The 17843-nt window shown below is 47.6% G+C and overlaps 1 protein-coding gene across 3 annotated transcripts in view; it reads left to right on the top strand.

Moving 5' to 3' along the window:
- The first annotated feature begins 8556 nt into the window (after window positions 1-8556).
- MYB (MYB proto-oncogene, transcription factor) overlaps window positions 8557-17843 on the top strand; it is a 28663-nt gene continuing 19376 nt past the window's right edge. For 2 of the 3 annotated variants that reach the window (XM_063331058.1, XM_063331060.1), the window contains exons 1-6: window positions 8573-8696; window positions 12584-12701; window positions 14313-14384; window positions 15051-15143; window positions 15545-15765; window positions 17309-17543. In XM_063331058.1, coding sequence (XP_063187128.1) covers window positions 8674-8696; window positions 12584-12701; window positions 14313-14384; window positions 15051-15143; window positions 15545-15765; window positions 17309-17543 — 762 coding nt within the window. In that variant the 5' untranslated portion in view covers window positions 8573-8673. Of the gene's footprint in view, window positions 8697-12583; window positions 12702-14312; window positions 14385-15050; window positions 15144-15544; window positions 15766-17308; window positions 17544-17843 lie in introns of all 3 variants that reach the window. The other variant, XM_063331059.1, reaches the window with a different exon arrangement.

Here is a 17843-nt window from a genome sequence, read left to right as displayed (position 1 = left end):
TTGATGCTCAGTTTCTGTAGCATCTCCAAAAATAACCGAGGAATCAGAACCCAACTGCTGAGCTGGTGGTACAACAGGCAGATGATGAGCCAGCTCCCTTTTCACGGCTCTTTGTGTTTTACAGTGCTGACAACACTAGAGCTTGTTTTCGTCAGTATACTATCCAGATATGACTCAGAAGACATATGGAGACTAGATATGTGTACTACCAAGATTCAATTTTTAAAGTCACTTTTCTGTTCATAACCACACTACAAAAAAAAACCCAAAAAACAAACCAACAACCACCATACAACAAAAATGTGCTAAACTGACAATAACTGTCACTAATAGTTGTCTAAATCATTAGCTGGTCATCTCCTGCCCTCTAACTTCAGCGAGGATGGGAAAGGGGTATAACTATGAAAAACATCCATTTTGGGGAAAACTCTTAGATTAACAAACCTGAACACTGAGCACTATCTATATTACAAAATGAAAAACTGTAAGTTTATGGCAGCTGAACATATGACCCAAACATATTGGTTACTATTCAAAAGAAGGTAAAAAAGAAAGAAGATTTCAGTTTGCTATGGAGACTTTTGCATCACAGTACGCCTGCAAAATAAGAATCGCCTATGAACAGGAGAATAGCCACTTGTGAAGTCCCCTTTTGAACCTATATGCATAATACGGCCATTTGCTGGGCGATCTGTAATCCATACTAGAAAGCAACAGTAGATGGCCTACTTTTCACAAAAAGTGAGAGCTAGAGAAAACCACATTGTGCCATAGGGAGGGGAAGCACAGGCATAGCCTTCATTATTAATTGGCATACATAGAAAGAGCAAGCAGAAACAAGACTAGTAAAAGACAGAAGGGAATTCTCCCCGGAAACATATGGGAAGCACAAAACAGAAGCAATAAAACATTAAAGAACAGGGATACAAACACCAGCGTGTCCAGAAAGTGCAATCATCAGTAATGAACATAATGAAAGCACTGGAAGTGTGAATGCAAAAGTTAATGGCTTCTTTTACACGTGTGAGAGAGCACACGGCAAAAGAGCAGGGTATCTAAATAAGAAATGTCTGAAAGAGTCTTCCAAGTATCATTTTCTATATAACTCACCAGCCTTCACTAAAGGGAGAAGTAAAGGAAAGCACAGAAAATTCCACTTTGACACCTGTCTTTTAAAGCTGTTTTCATTTTCACAATTTATCTTTGTAGTTCCTGCACAGCTCCCAAGGCCGAGCACTGTCAGCAAGTCACTCTGGCCACAGACCTGCTTTTCTGCTCACTCATGTCACCGGTCCACTGCACCAACATCTTTGTGTAATCAGCCGCCAAGGCTAATTTTCAGGCTAACCTTGCCATGTAAACCCAATACAGGCTCAAACCCCTAAAGAAAACTGAGCACCCAGCCACTGCTGAGGTACCCTCTGCTCAGGAAACCGAGCGTAAGCCTTTTCAATACTTTTGACTATCCTTTTCCTATCTGGTTGAGCTCTCAAACCACAAGTTTCCGAATGTTGTCAAGCGACATTTGCAAAGTGCCTCAGGAAATATTTTTGCAGGTCCTCAAAGCATTTCCAACCCTGGAAAACCTGGGCATGTAAATGAAGATGCAGATGCAATGTGCCATGCAATTTGAAGAGTTATGGCTAAAAAACATTTGGTGAATGCGTTTTCAAACACAAAGTTTGTTGGACACAAATCTCAGTAATAACAGCAATTGCTTCAGAGTTGGCTAAGCGATAGCAATCACCTATTTAACCTCTTTGCCTTGCTTCTAGTTAGGATCCAGCAAATTTCTTTCCAAACTACTGGTGCGATGTAGGAGTAGCTTAATTGAATTAAATGGCAGCACTTATGGGCACAAGGAAGACAGGAAGGAGCACTGTGTTATTTGTATACACAGCCTTACTGCAAACATAATTTGACTAGCTCTTGAACAGCAGTGCCTAACAAAGGTTGCAAGGTATAAGATGGAGGTGATTAATTCTGTTGTGGCCTGAAAATATCACTTTTCTTGCCAATCTTTTGGCACCTCCTACTGACTAATACAGAAAGGAGTGACATAGGGCCTGAGGATGTAACACAAATATAATGAGAAATGCAAAGCTTTACCATCTAGCCTATATGAGGCTACCTCAGTGACAGAATAAGTGTGAAGGAAAATAAAAAAAAAAAACAAGGGAGGCATTGATTCCACTTCACAACATTCAGTTAGTCCAACATTGGGAGAAAGTTTGAAAGGGGGAAGGTTATAAGCATATAAAACATTGGATTTTCATAAGATGATAGTGGACTAAGCGGGAAATAGGGGCTTGCGTGCAAATTGGAAGCGTCCACGACAAGTCTACAAGAAGAGGTTAACAATGGGTTAACCTAAAAAAGGAAACCTATAAGAAAAGACTGCAACCAGTGAGTTAGGACCAGCAGAAGGAGACACACCTCCTTTACGTATCTTCCAGTACAAGGAGAAATTAATGAATTTTATAGACAATGGGCTTGACAATACAAGGGGCTGCCCCCCCTTTTATTTAAACCAGTGTAAATCAAATCTATTTCCTTCCAGTATACCAAAGTCAATAAAACAAGAGGGGAGGAAGACTGCTGTAAGGGGGAACCAGGCCTCCCCGGCCGCGCGACAGTGAAAAAAGGGTAAACGTAAGCAGTTGTTGTCTACGGGACGTTGCTATGTTCCGAATCGCACAAGTAAGTGGCTAAACTCATTTACACATGTTTGTCCTCAACCACACTACTATGGTTTATAGATTAAGCTCTGCTTTCAGATACAGCCGGGTATATCTAGAGTAAGTCAATAAACATCCCTGGAGTCGCTTTGCATTTGCCAGAGCAAAAAAAGGAGAGAAGCCGCGGGCTGAATTCTCTGTTAAACCAGTGCAAAGGTGCACCTCCGTCAGAGGACACTTTTCAAAGCAGCTCCAGAACAAAAGCCTCTCTGCTTGCCAGCCAGGCATACATTATAGTAACCACACCCTTCTAGGTAAACCATGTACATAGAGCAAATCACTTCTTTTGTGAATAGGGTTTACTTTATCATTTTGAAAGGCATATTGCTATTTCTTGACCTATTAGTATGCTTAAATGAATCACTTAAGAAAATAAACTCATTTGCCTGTGTTTACATTTATTTGTCCTCTCCTCTGTTATTAATCAAATTTGTCTAATATTTTCATCACATTGTGTTCTAAATAAATAAATAAACACCACAACTGCCTTTGAAATACTAGATGCTAGCAATGAAATAAAGGCAAGAAATCACATAGATCTCCCATGTGACCGGAGTAGGTAGAAAGGATGTATTGCCCCAGGTATGCTGACCACGTACAATGTCAATACCCCACCACACTGTCCATTTTCTGTTGCTTCCAATGCCAGTGCCCCGCTACAGGTTAAAAAGATGGAGCTGCATATGCAGCGAACGCTTCCTATTGATAGTACCGTGCTTTAAAGAGAAAAAACAAATAAACAAATCATTCTGGGTGATGATGTATGTTTTTACCTGGAACGGGGCTAATTTTCACGGGGGGCACCTCACTCAGAGCACCACCGAGCCCACCGCGCTTGGGCAGCCCACTCAATGCCAGGTTCTGCTGGCATTGAAGGAACTGGTGCCACTTGCCCCAAGCCTCATTTTGCACCTACTATACCGTGCCGTTTCAGAACAAACAAAATAATAGCTTTTGTACAACATATGTTCGGTTCTTATAGTACTCTATTTTTGCAGTTGGAAGGCCTCAGGCATTGCTCTCCTTCCAAGCCATACACAAACAAAGAGGGTTTACCACAAAAAAGAACCTCTGCTGAAAAGTGTAAGGCTTACCTTTGCTCCCTCACTCAAGAGCCTAATTTCATCAAGTTATGTCCCTTCCTTTCTTTCTATGTTATATAGCTATAACCTACAGCTTTCTCCCAGCAACATCACAGGTCCTTCCTGATTTTCCCTTACCTTTTAAACCAACAGAAAGGAAATAGATCTCTTATCCTATTGATAATCCCTTTCATATAAAATTTTGATTGATTCAGCCTAACCTTATCACAGGATAGCAGTGGTCTAGCAGGCTCTAGAACTGCATGTGCTGAAACCAGATGTGCAAACCTGAAGACCTTGGCTATGCCATCTACACAGCTGGAGTAGGAGCCAGCAGAGCGCCTCCTCCTTTCTCTAAGCACATGGATGCGCTGCAAAGTCTGACAGAGAACGGCAGCCTGGTCCCGCAGCCAGCGCAGGAGAGATCACAGCCCACGCTATTGCTGTCCGTATGGTATGGTTCAGCCAGGAGGGGCTCCACGTGGCCCAGGAAGGGATCTTGTTTCCAGCTGCTGGAAGAGCTTCCTCTCAGCTCATTACCCTTTCTCTGGCTTTTCAGTCTGGCTGCAAGAAAACATGGGTATGATGGTGTGGAGGCAGCCTCATCTCCTGCTGCCCCATGGTTCGCTCTCTCTTTTGTCCCTAACGAGGTCCACACAATGTCCATTTTCAGTAGGGCGGGTGGTAGCCACTCACACCTACGTGTTTGCTGTTCTCGGAGTCCCGGCACATATGCAAATCCGGGTGGTGACACATCCAGCTACCTGTGAGGCAGGTACCCCTCAGGAATTCCACCAGCAGCTCAGCCACCAGGCTGGCCCCCACCCACTGCACAGGTCACTGGAACAAAAATGTTAACGCACTTTATTGGACATAATTTATATCCACAGGTAGGGGAATCTGGCTAAGTATGTGGCTCTAAGTGACTTGGTATGTGATACAAGCAGCATCAAACCCCAGTCTCCTGCCTCCCTCCCCAGAGTTTTTAATCAACCTTCTTATCTTCTTTTATGAGGAACTTATGTTAGGAAGTCCACATTAAAGGAAAACATACATACTTATTTTGCTTCAAATCTGTTAACAATATTTATTGAAAGTATTTCTGGCCAAAATATCAAAAAACGTCTGATTTTTAATGACAAAAATACCACAACTGCGTTTGAAACTTTACAGTAACTATAGTCTAAAAGTGAAACTAAAAAAGTGAAAGTTGCTTGTTGTTTTTCACTGCACAAGCTGAGAGAAATACAGAAAGTAAACAAAAAGCACATATTAACATGCATTTATAAAAATGCCTCTTGCATTCTAAGATGCCTTTGGACTGGAGGGAAAGAAAGGTGGCTATTTAAACTCTTGTGACTGATAGAAAAAAAAGGGTCTGTGTGTGTGATCACGTAAGTAGTTAGACACTGATTTCACAGTATTCCTTGCAGATTCTGTAGCAAATTCAGAAAAAGTAGGAACAACACATGGGTAGAGATCGCTGCTGGGATTTTCCAAAGTCTGAAAAGAATTTATGCAACTACCTCCTATCCATTTGGAAAATCCCTGTGTTCGGGCTTACTGCTCTTCTTCTCCTGGATAAATTTCCTTTACAATTCCTTTTCTATTTGGTTATGCCTAGTTAGCTAACCTTGGCACTGCTCAGCCCAAGTCACGCCAGCTAAACGGCAGAACGCAACAGGAAAACATTAAGGACGAAGACAACACGTCTTGGGTTTGATGTTTAACTAGGATTCCTGAATCTTTCTTCACATGCTTTTAACTCCATTTTGAGGTTTGTGTTTGTAGGGGAGGTGCAGGAAATCAAGTAATTCAATGTGTATTTACCATTTATATAATTACTTTTATTAAATTACTGTTATAATTTGTGTAAGTAAAAGATCACCAGAACATGGAGTTACGCTGTTTACAATTACTCTGTCAGTTGATGCAATTACTATAAATAGGCTCAGAGACATCACTAATTAATGAAGTTGGAAGGATAATGTAAGAAGTCTGCTAGCGCACATCTAGGGCATATGATCTCTGAGTTCAGATGCAGAAGGGGGTGATTTCTCTTTCTTTAGGGCTTTGGCAAGGATACATTATAAAGAACCCTCACACCCCAAATGGCCTCAGGCTACAGATGCTCGGGAAAGAAAATAAAATAGTAGAGTCGTGGCTCATTTTTAGCAAAAATTTAAACATTAAGAATGAAGCAAGACCAGAGGAGTGTATGCACACACCCTACTGATTTTAGTGGGGTTTATATATGCACAGTTGGGGAAGACTGATCTTTAAAACTGGACCGGAGATGTCATTTCCCTCTTTATTTTGAACATAGTAAAAATACGTTTTATTTGCAATTTTCAGTATTCTTATAAACCAAATGTGTGGGGGTTTTTCCAATCTGGGAAGAAAAAAAGGTATTTATTCTGAGTCACTGAAGAAGAAATGTAGTCTTACAGAAAACCTTCAGAAGAAAATTCTGCATATTAACAGTTCTCTTGAGAGCAATAATAGACATTCTTTGCATTTATTCAGCAAATTTACATCTAAATCGGGAAGATATTGGATTTGTTTCAGTTAACACTGAAATACTTGAAAAAAAATCAACAAGGGAAAATGTTTCCCATGGAAGCAGGAAAAGATAACCTTGCACCGTTTAGTTGGTACCTTTGTGGGAAACTATAGGCAACATGACCACACAATGTTTCATTGAAGCATACATTTTCAGCCGCCGACTAAGTAGTAGCTACCCTTCACAGCAGATCCTGTGTATCCTGTCACAGCCCTACAGCCGCGTTGACTACAGGCCCAGCTTCAGGCCTCCTACGTACATAAGCAATATTTGCTGGCAGAGCAGTACACAGAACTCGCTCTTACTTTTAAATAACTTTCTGTAAAGAATTCGGGATTAGATTCTGGCAGAGCTGTGTAAGTATCATTCCCATTATCAGTAATGAAAGCAACATTTTACACACGCAAAAAATGCATAGTCTTGTAGATTATTATCAGCTTTGCTTCTGCAACAGTAACATCCCCAACACCTGGCAACAGTGTCTAGCTACAGCAAGGACACCAAAATGGCTTTCTGTATTTTCTCTGGCCTTCTGTTTTCCTTCATTCCCCGAATACATCTTTACCAGAAAAAAAAACCTCAAAACCCTGATGGATTTGAGTAGCCTTGTTCTCTGCTGATGCCAGTACGCACTTTATAAAGTTGACCAGGTGGAGAATAGAGCCGAATTAGTCTTAGTTTTTCCAGTTCTCCCACTGCCATTAGCATTGAAGCCCCCCTTCATAGCAGAGAAATGCTTTGCAAGGACACGAAGGTGTCACTGTCAAAGCACCTCCACCCTGTGCTAACGCTGGTCCCCCGCTGCAGCAGACCCATTTTACAGACAGGCAAACGGAGGCCAGGAGGGAGGGCAGCTCCCGTTGGAGGCGTGGGTTGGGCAAAGCAGGAATGATGTGCACCCAGCGGCAAATTTGGGACAAGGTGTGTGCGATCCCAGGAAGCCACGCATCCGCAGAGCTCGGTGAGGCAGCCCCGGCTGCCTGCCCATCGCCGCGCTGCCAGCGCCGCTGAATCCCGTTACAGAACATGACGGAGCCTACGGGACGTGAGGGACCCGACGGGGAGGTGGCGCACGGCCCCCGGCCCCTCGAGAGGATCCGCCTCGGGGGGCAGCGGGCCCGGAGCTCGCCCGGGCCCTCCGGGAGCGGCGCCGCGGGCTCGGGAGCGGCCCCGCGGCCCCGCCCCGTCGGCGGCTCATTGATGAGCCGCGGGCCCTTTGAGGAAAGGGCGAGTGCGCCGAAACCGCTGCAAAGCCACGATTTTTCAAGCGGCAGCGCAGCCTGGGAACTTTGCATGTTTCGCCATTTTTTCACATCCTGACTCATTTCTGTATCAAAAAAACGTGTTCTCTGGAGCTCATCGGACACCCACCGCCTCTCCCGCCGCGGCGGCGGCGGCAGGCACCATCCACCGCCTGGCAGCGGCGGCGAGGGGAACTATAGCAAAAATCCCCCGCGGCGCGGCAGCCGCAGTCAGGCACCGGGCAGCTCCCGGCCCCCCCGGAATCCCCCCCGTCCCTTATATTTGATATTTCCTGTGGGGGGGGTTGCTCGTCCTGCCACCCCCCCCCTCCCCCGCCTCCCGAGGGCTGCTCGCCGCTGCAGCCCGCACGCCACGCAGGGAGCGGAGCAGGTGCACCCGCCAAAGGGCCACCACCCCGCCGTCGGCGGGAGGCACCTACGTGCCACCCGCTGGTGGTCCCCGATACCCCCGGGGGGGGGCCGCGCCGCCCCACAGCGGGACTCCCCTTCCCTACCCGCCGTGTCGGGGGGGGGGGGGGGGGGGGGGCTGCCCCTCCTGCTCCGACGGCTTCCCCAACCAAAGCCTCACGCCGCGGTGAATGGGGGGGGTGGGGGTGGGCTGCGGCCGCGCCGTCGAGGGGCTGCGACTCTGGCACGGAGAGGGGGTATGTGGTGGTGGGGGGGGTGTCCCCGCCGGGGCGGGGCGGGGCGGGAGGGCCCCGTCGGGCGCACAGTGCCGGTCCGCCTTCCCCGCGCCCCGCCGCCGCTGCCGCCGCCGCACGGTCCCGCCGCCCGGCGCCAGGCGCCTGCGCACTGCAGGGGCGCCAGATTTGGCGGGAGGGGGAGTGTCCAAGGGCCCTTTGTTTGATGGCATCTCTGTTTACAGAGTTTACTCTTTAATCTCAACCTGTTTCCTCCTCCTCCTCCCGCGGCTCCTCGGCACTCCCGTGCGCGGCGGCGGAGCGCCTGGGCGCAGCCCGGCAGCAGGGAGCGGCGGCGGCGGCGGGCGCGGGCTCCCCCGTCCACCTCCCCCAGCGGCCGGTGCGAGGATGGCCCGGAGACCCCGGCACAGGTAACCCGCTTGTCTACGGGCGGGGGGCGGCCGGCCCCGCTCCCTCTCCGCGCCTGTCAGACGGGGCACAGGAGAAGGAAGGCGGCGGCGGGTTTGCCCAGATGGACGGGGCGGCCAGCCCCCCGTCCTCCGCGCACCTGGGCTACTCCGTCCCCGGCCCCCAAGCGCAGGGCGAAGCGGCCCCCTCCTCTCGGAAGCTCCGGGGGAGCGGCAGCCCAGCGGGACGCGCCGCAGAGCTGCCGCTTGACGGGGGTCCCGGGCCGGGCGCCGCACGCCTGCCGGACGCCCCGCAGCGGGGGCGGCGAGGGGCCGGGGCTCGCTGCCCGCAGGGGCCAGCGCGGAGCCCGGCGGGGCCGACCTCCCCGCAGCTGGACGGCAGGACAATGTCGGTCTGGCTCGGCGGCGGCAGGTAGCGCGTCCCGTCTCATTCATTCATTCATTCCCGGCGGGGTGGGACGGCAGGTGGGCGGCGGGGGCCGGGCTCGCTCCTTCCTCGTCTTTTTTTTTTTTTTAATTTTATTTATTCTTGGCAGTGGCGACCCGTTTGCCCCCGGCAGGGCGGCTCTCCCCCGCGGGGGTAGTGACGCCCTGCGGGGCTTGGCTTTTCCACGCACACGCCGCTCGCTCGCCACATGCCGGAGCGCGGCAGCGCGGGCGGCCAGCTGCGGGGGCTGCGGCTCCGACGGGGCCCTCGGACAGAGCTGTCACCCGTCCCCGCCAGCCCGCCCGCCGCGCTCCCGAGAGAGGGCGATCCCCGCCGCGCCGTGCCGTGCCCTGCTGTGCCGCCCCGGGGGCCGGGGGCGGCGGCGCCCCGGGGGCAGCGGGCTGCGCTGGACGGGACGGGACGGGACGGGACGGGACGGGACGGGACGGGGTGGCAGCGCCGCGTGGCCGCTCCGTGCCGCCGCCGCCGGGCGGGCGCAGAGAGCGGGGTTGTTGTCTAATTAGCCGGGAACGGCGGGTCGGACACGTGGAGGCTTTTTTTCCTCTTTCTCTTTGCAGCCCGGCATCCTCCCCTCTTCCCCTCCCCTTTGGCTGGGCTGTGACAAGAGGAGAAAGTCGCAGCCCTGCCTTTCCCTGCCCGACTGCCGGCGCCGTCCGGCGGGGTTAGGAAAGAGGACGGGGCGGGGGGGCTCTTTTTAAGGCAGAGGGGCTTTGCGGTGCGGCGGGAGGCAGCGGGCCGCGGGGCCAGCGCCGGGCTGTACTTTCAGCGTCAGAGCGGGGCTGTCGCTGGGGCCGGCGATGAATCACCCGGCCCGTCTTCCCCGAAGGAGAGGGACAGCCGCCGCCTGCCTCGCGGGCGCCTCCCGCAGGGACACGGCGGAGCCCCGGAGCCGCCCCGGGCTCGGCCGGCAGCCCCGCCACGGCGGCGCGGTGCCCGCCTGCCCCGCGGGGCGCGGCGGGGAGCGGAGCGGCGGGGAGCGGGGACGCCCTGGCGGGAGCGGGCGCGGGCGCGGGCTCTGCCGCGGGAACGGGCTCTGGTGCCCGAATTCCTTCAGTCTCTGTAGCAGCAGCAGCGAGTTATTTCCTCTCCACCCCCTCTTTTTCTTTTTTTTTTTTTCTTCTTCTTTCTCTCTTCTTTTCCCCCCCCGCCTTTCCCCGTGTATCGTGGCACAAGGCGGTTGCCCGGGCGAAAGGCGCAGCAGCGCTGCTGCCGGGGGAGCGCTGGAGCGGCGGGGGCCGGCGGGGGGGCTCCGACCCTCGGCCCCTGCCGCCGCTCGGGGCGGGGGGAAGCTGCGGGGCTGCGGCCGGAGGTGCAAAAGCATTAAAAGTTTTAGAGCAGCGCTGAGGGCCCGGTTGGCTCAAGCAGTTACCGAGCGTCCCGAAATCCCAGGGCCCTTTTCTCCTGCTGGAGAAGGCAAGTAATAACAGCGGGGTTTGCTCAGTTCTGCGCTGCCAGCGAGGCCCCGGTTATTTAAATACACCGGTTACATTACTGGCACCGCACTTAAATCACTTTTAACCTGTTCGCCGCTGATGTTCTGCTGCCGTTGGCGGCGCGGCGTCTCTCTGCTGCGCCCGAAACACGTCGCCGCCGCAGGAAGTGTCACTGATGGATACGTACCTGGTGCTTTTACTCTCTGCGAAACTCATTTTCAAAATGATACTGGGAAATTGAGCCACAAAACTTCCTTTGGCATATGGCAGTCGCACAGCTGTCTCTCTCTGTCACTTAGAAAAGTGAATCTACTTTGAGCGGCGGCAGGGGAAGGAGCCCCGTTGGTGGCAGCTGGAGGGTGCGAGCTTTGCTGAGGCTCCAGCTGCGAAGCAGGGGTGCGTGCTCACCTTGGGGTGCAGAGTGGGGACCACCAGTCAGGGCTTCCCCCACACGGTTGCGTGGGCCGGGGAATAGGGAGTGAACGGTGGGGCCGGGCAGGCTGGAGGGCTGCGGCACCGTGGGGGCGAGAGGAGGGTGGCAAGCGAGGGGCCGGGTGGGTGAGTCAGGGGCCACCCGGCAGAGGCTGGGGGAAGGCCACACACATCACGGCAGGCTGTGGAAAACTTCCTACGGGTAGCGTAGTTTTTATGGCACATGCCACAGGCCAGAAAGCAGGGTTGAAGATGTAAGGTGTGATTAAAAGAATATCTGTTTAACAGCTTGCGTTTTGGAGGTGTTTGCAGCTTGACTAACAGTCTCTGTGCTTCATTGCAGCTTAATTTAAAAAGCGAGCTCCTGAAAACAGGTTAACGGGATAAACAATGCCCAATCATTTTACTACAAAATACCTTTATTTTAATGTCTTAGTCATACCTTAACATACCACAGCATACCATACCATCAGATATATCACAGTTTTTAAGTCTCATAGCATGACATTGTCTCCTTTCTAGCACTTGCGGTTATCGTCTCTTAGCTGAAGTGTCAGAACTGCTGCCTGTATCTTAAATATGAAAAATAAAATGCTGCCCACCAGAAAGACAGCTCTTGTTGCAAAACACTCTCTTTTAGTTTTAGTTAACTGGGTAGAGCAAGTGCTGCTTGCTGTTTGAAAAGAGTAATAGAGTCCTTTTTACCCATAGATAGCCTCTGGGGAAATCCCTTAGTCATGAATAAGGTGAGTAGCAGAGTATTTCAAAAACAGCATGAGGTATTTAGAAATAGAGTAGAGGTAATAAAGTCTTAAGTTAGAGAAATGGAGAGTATAAAAGGGCTCAATCATTCATTTGTCAGTTGCAGGATATTAAGTATACTTGTCCTCAGCTCTTGTCTCTCCGGACCCATAAGTATATGGGCTGTAATATAGCATTTTATATTAGAGCTTATTGCATGTTAATGTTGCTGCTTACTGGCTTTACTTAATTATAGAAACTTTTGTCTTCACATATAGGGTCCATAACCATATTCCCAAACAAGATTATTATTGGATAACTTTTGGTGTTTATGCACAGTCTGTTTTATTTATAACAGTAACTATCTGTTATAACAGATAGTTATATTGTTACCAATAGCTCTATTAAACATACAAAAATGTCAACATTTGTCAGAATGTATGGCAGGAGTTAAAGCTTTTGAACCTGCACTTGTGTAATGGACACAGCCTCTAGTTCTCTTTATTGTCCCAAACATTGTATTTTAATTTGAAACCTTCATTGGTTGAAAGTTTGCCAAATGTGTAATTCACCACTGATCTAACAGTAAGAGCAGGTCTAAACATGCACAGTAATACGAAGGTTGCCAGCCCTTTGCTTGTATCTGTGGATACCAAAAACAGCAGAACCAGTTCAGAATACTAGAACAACAGAATGCAGAACAAAATCTTGTTGTGCAAGTTTTAAAACTTTTATCTGTGTAACCTTTGTAAGGGTTGTAGTGGTTTTTTTGTGCTTTGTAATTCAGCTCAAGTCCTCATGTTCCACTCTGTGTCTCGCTGTGTTTCCTTCTGCAGTATATATAGTAGTGATGATGACGAAGAAGATGTTGAGATGTATGATCATGATTATGATGGTCTGCTTCCTAAGACTGGAAAACGGCACTTAGGAAAAACCAGGTGGACCCGTGAAGAGGTAAATCCAAGTTCATCCATCTCCTGCATGCAAAAAGACGGAGAGAGCAAGGTCCACGTTCTTCTCCGAGTTGCTTATCTGCAAACTAACTTCAGTGACAGTCCCAAGTATATGAATGAGGACAAAGTTTTCGACCCTTTAGCTACACTCAGTGTTTTATTTAACTTTGAGGATCATTCTTGTCTTTTAAATAAAATGTATAAGCACCATTTTTTTTTATGTCCACCAAAGCAAGGTCTACGTTACAGGTATGCGAGTCCCCGTGTAATCCCTGTTGGAGAAACAGATCAAGAGTCACCTGCAGCAGTGCTTGATTGTTACTGCTGCCTCTTTTTGTTTGAAAATGGTTGCTATGCGAGAACTGACGTGTGTTCAGTGTCCCACAGCAGCAAACAACTGTGGCAGAAACTGCTGCAGTCCTTTTGTGCCATTTGAAATTTGCCCTTTAATTGCAGCATTATGATTCTGAGTGGAAATAAATTAAAAGCTGGAAGAAAGAAATCCAGCAGTACCAAAATTGAGCATTCAAGACGTGTTTTGTTTTTGAAGGTCAAAACGCGTTTTAGTCACGGTACCCTTGTGCTGACTTTCCGGGTAAATTGTGGTATTAGCCTCCTTTGCCAGGTGGATATCCTGTGGCCATTTAACTGGTTTGAGTTTATTGTGAAATACATTAATACAGTTCTTAAGCTATGTTTTGACTTTCTCCTCTCTAACAATGTATATTGATATATAAACAGTGGCAGGTCACTTCTTGCAAGCATTTTTAAATTTTTTTTAAATCATCGTCTGCTCTTACGGATGTGGATGTGTTTGTGACGTGGCCTGGGAGGAAGGGATGGCCATGCAACCCAATGGCCACTTTCCTGTCACATGAACTGGGAGCATACTGGGAGGCGCTTGAGAGGTTGCTCCCCTCCTCTTATCTCTTGGGGCAGTTCTTTCTTGTCTTACACTATCTCAATTTTTCCCAGTACATGCGATTGGTTTCTTTTGTCTTTAGAGTCTACATTTCTGGCCTTGTCCTTAAAAATACCGGGCCAAATTTCTTGCTATTGTGAGTACGCGAGACTCCCTCACAGCGATCAGGAGCAAAAAGGAGCCATTAGCTTTATTGGGCATTCATTGTACATGGATAGGCAATGGGCAAATTACTGGAACTCCCATTACTTGCAAGACATATAAAGCTTACGGCTGTGATTTTCAGAGGTCCCCAGACAGCTGGGTGCCTGAGTGTTACTGAATTTCGTTGTTATTCTGATGCCTGGCATCTAAACATCCGTGCCCTCCTGTAAATCCAGTACAAGAATAGCAGTTACATTGCTTTGAGCTGTAAAATGGGAATGTATAATGGGAGTCAAAAAACAGCACAGAAAAAGTCAGTCTCTCTACTGCAACACAGTAAAGAACCTACCAAAATCCACAGGAGTAGAAAAACCTCCTGGTTTAGGCAACTAAAAACATGAGAAGACTACGGACCATCTCCCCTTACACTCAGGATGCAGAAATAGATGCATAAAAAGCTAGAAGAAGGTAATTTTTACAATGTATTTAATTTGCATTATAAGTGATTACAATATTAATTATGTCTGGTTTTTTTTGATGATTCAGGATGAGAAACTGAAGAAGCTTGTGGAGCAGAATGGCACAGAAGACTGGAAAGTCATTGCCAATTTCCTTCCTGTAGGTGGATATTGGTTTCTGTTTCCAGTTCTAGTGACATCTCTTTATCAGAGGTTTCCAAGTAAGGGAAAGGGGAGTGGTTGCTTTATAGTTACGTTTTTGCAGGAGATATAAAACATCCCCAGATGGACACCTCAGAAATTTAGTTAGAATACTGTGGAAACCCTTACCTTCATTTTCCTTTCATTTCTCAGAAAGGGTTGGAAAAAATCAAACAAGCCAAAATGGGGGTTGGAGGGGTGTTGCGCCTCAATGCAACATGTGGTGGTCAATGGGACACTGAAACAAAGTGTCTCGGCACAGAGGAAAAATAGCTTTGATGAATTGTAAGTGTGGTTTAGAGGATAATTGTTTTGTGAACACTTTGGCTGTTGTAGAAATACCGCATGTGAAAGCATGACAGCGATTGTGCCAGACGGTGAAGATTCAGTTTGTGCCGTTTTGGTGATACACTCATCACTGCAGGAGCGATGAAAATATTATCTAGTTCAGGGAGCAAAGTGATAGTTCAGCACCTTCTTCTCAGACACTCCATGTATTATTATAATATATGTCACTCCATATTGCTTACTAGTTGTAGCTGAAATACATTGGGAACAAGCGTTATCACTTTATGTTCTTCTTGTCTAATGAATGATCTACTTTGCGTATTTTACATTTCACTAGAATCGGACAGATGTTCAGTGCCAGCACCGATGGCAGAAGGTACTAAACCCAGAACTTATCAAAGGTCCATGGACTAAAGAGGAGGATCAAAGGGTAATCAGTTTTCCTTTCATTCTGATTAGTGCCTTAGTAGCGGATTTCCTGTGTTGGGGCAAAACTCCTCGAGACTTCGGTGGTCTCAACACTAATACGGCCAGAAGCAGACTGATCCTGTGGTTTCAATGCTTAGTATTTGTGTATTTTTCTACGCAAATTAATTAATGTTCCTTTACAGCACTGTAATGTAGAAATGCAGTCCAGAAATGTCTTAACTATTACCGGATTTTTCCTTTGGGGTAAAAGTATAAGTGGGAAGTGGGGAACCTTAACTGTGTGTTAGTTTTACCGTGGCAATTTTGAGAAATGTCATTGAAAATGTTGTTCCACCACAGAAAAATTTCATTGATTCATTATGCATCGTTAAATACAGGCAGTTTTTATGTCCTTCTTTGAAGGTAATAGAACTCGTGCAGAAATACGGTCCAAAGCGCTGGTCTGTCATTGCTAAGCATTTGAAGGGAAGGATTGGAAAACAGTGCAGGGAGAGGTGGCACAACCATTTGAATCCAGAAGTGAAGAAAACCTCCTGGACAGAAGAGGAAGATAGAATTATTTACCAGGCACACAAGAGGCTGGGAAACAGATGGGCAGAAATTGCAAAGTTGCTGCCTGGACGGTAATGACATATACCTTTAGCTCTTAAATAGGGAATAAAAGAAAAAAGCTGCAGGTCTGAGCAGTTTGTTTCAGTTGCCTCGGGCTGCACATTATAAATCAAAAAATTTTGGAATCAAACCCTGGAGAGCCAGTGACATTAGATGTACGTTTTTCTCAGTGAGGAACTGTTCTGTTTGGTCAGTACATGGAACAGTACGCTATTTTTACATGCTTTTGATGTTTGCCATAGGTAAAAAAACCCAGTAAGTAGAGCAAGACCATAACAGTTTCCTAAATGTCTGTGCAATCTTATTTGTGCTTGCAATAACTGTCAAAATTCAAACTGATTTAACAGTGAAGGATCAGGCTCTGCAAGTGGAACTTAATTTACATTCAGCTAAGGGTATGTCTTTAATATGAAACCTGTTCTGTTTATTCAAAGTGATTTCTTCAACCTTTGTAATTGCTCCTGAGTCACCCAGATGATTTTGACCTGTTAAAAATCCATGTGTAAACGAGGAGAAACTGAATTCCTCAAACTCTGGTCCTGGAAGTGCTTGTCTCATTGAAAGCTTATGCAGACCTTGCATATAATTTCAGAGATTCAGTATCTTATATATTCACTCTGGAGTAAAAGTGACTCAACATGAAGTGTAGTCAAGCAAATAACGTAAGCAAGGGAGAGGTTTCCTTTCCCATTTTTATTCCTGCTATTTGGAGAAACATCTTCAAGATCTAAATATAACGGCTAAGATCATGACAGCCTTTTAAGCGGCATTCCATAGGCTGCTTTCACCTTCTAGAAGGAAACAAGAAAGGCATTACTCCTTAGAAAGTTTTTTTTTATAGCTTCCACACATCACGGATACCACTTTCAGCAATACCGTGTGGTGGCGGGGATGTTTTTCCAATAGAGGAGCGGTTACTAAGCGTACTCTTAAAATCTCACAGGCTTGATAAGTTTGCTTTTTTCTGACTCATGAATGTGAGAATTTGCATCTCAGTTTTTCTGCAGCTAAGAAAAATCCCAACAGCTTTGTTTACTGAATTTGTGTGTATAGCGTGATGTTGTCATTGGCTAGGTGGCCAGTTGGAAAGCTGCTTGGAAGTCAGTCTTCTCACAGCTGTTCTCCGCAGTCTTTCTTTCCAGCAATGAGATACAATAAAACTCCAGTGCAATATTAAAACGTAGGAAGACGATGTTGGCAGCCCTTTAGGGAAACCTCAAAGGGGTGTTAGCCTTTGCAGTCACCTCACTTCATGGGAATGAGGTGAAGCTGAAGTTATTCTTTTCTTACAGTTTGAGGACCTAAGGCTTAGAGATTGCTTCAAAAAGTACACAAACAGCTGTAGCCCTTGTTTTTTCTCCCCTGCCTTTTATACTGAGCATCTTTCCTGAGAGGTTGAGAGCAGTATTTGTAAAGGTGGGGGCAGGAGGAAGGTCAGAGAACAGCTCGAGGTTTTAACAGAAATGCCAACAGCAGTTTCCTGCCCATTAATCTCAGTTAGAATTGGAAACGCTCTTTTTTAAAACTCCTCAAGCGTATGTATTTGTGTTACAGAACTGATAATGCTATCAAGAACCACTGGAATTCCACCATGCGCCGAAAGGTTGAGCAGGAGGGCTACCTGCAGGAGTCCTCCAAAGCCTGTCACTCCTCAGCCGCCGCCGGCTTTCAGAAGAGCAACCACTTGATGGCCTTTTCTCACAACCCACCTTCTGCACAGCTGCCCGTGGCCGGCCAGCCCCCGCTGAGCAGTGACTACCCCTACTACCACATCTCTGAGCCACAAAACGTAAGCGCCTGAAAATGCGGGTTTGGGGGTTTTGGGGTTTTTTTTGGTTTGTTTTTTTTCTTTTTTTTTTGCCTTTGCCATGCCTGATTTCAGGAAGCGTGAAGGGTTTTCTCCCAGTCTTGGTGGACTTGTGTGCGTTTGATGTCAGGTGAGGACCACCTTGACCTTGACTTTGACTTGTTTCAGTGATGAAAATACGTACATTTCAAATTGATTGCCGGCATTCAGGTGGTGGAATCGGGTTCAGCGTTTTTAACATCTTGTAAGCAGTGAACATGTTTCCAGCACTGTTTCTTCTAG

This window comes from Chroicocephalus ridibundus, chromosome 3 (genome assembly GCF_963924245.1).
Source record: "Chroicocephalus ridibundus chromosome 3, bChrRid1.1, whole genome shotgun sequence".
In the NCBI taxonomy this organism is placed as follows: Eukaryota; Metazoa; Chordata; class Aves; order Charadriiformes; family Laridae; genus Chroicocephalus; species Chroicocephalus ridibundus.
Note: the sequence above shows the minus strand (reverse complement) of the source record. Positions and strands in the feature narration are given on the sequence as shown.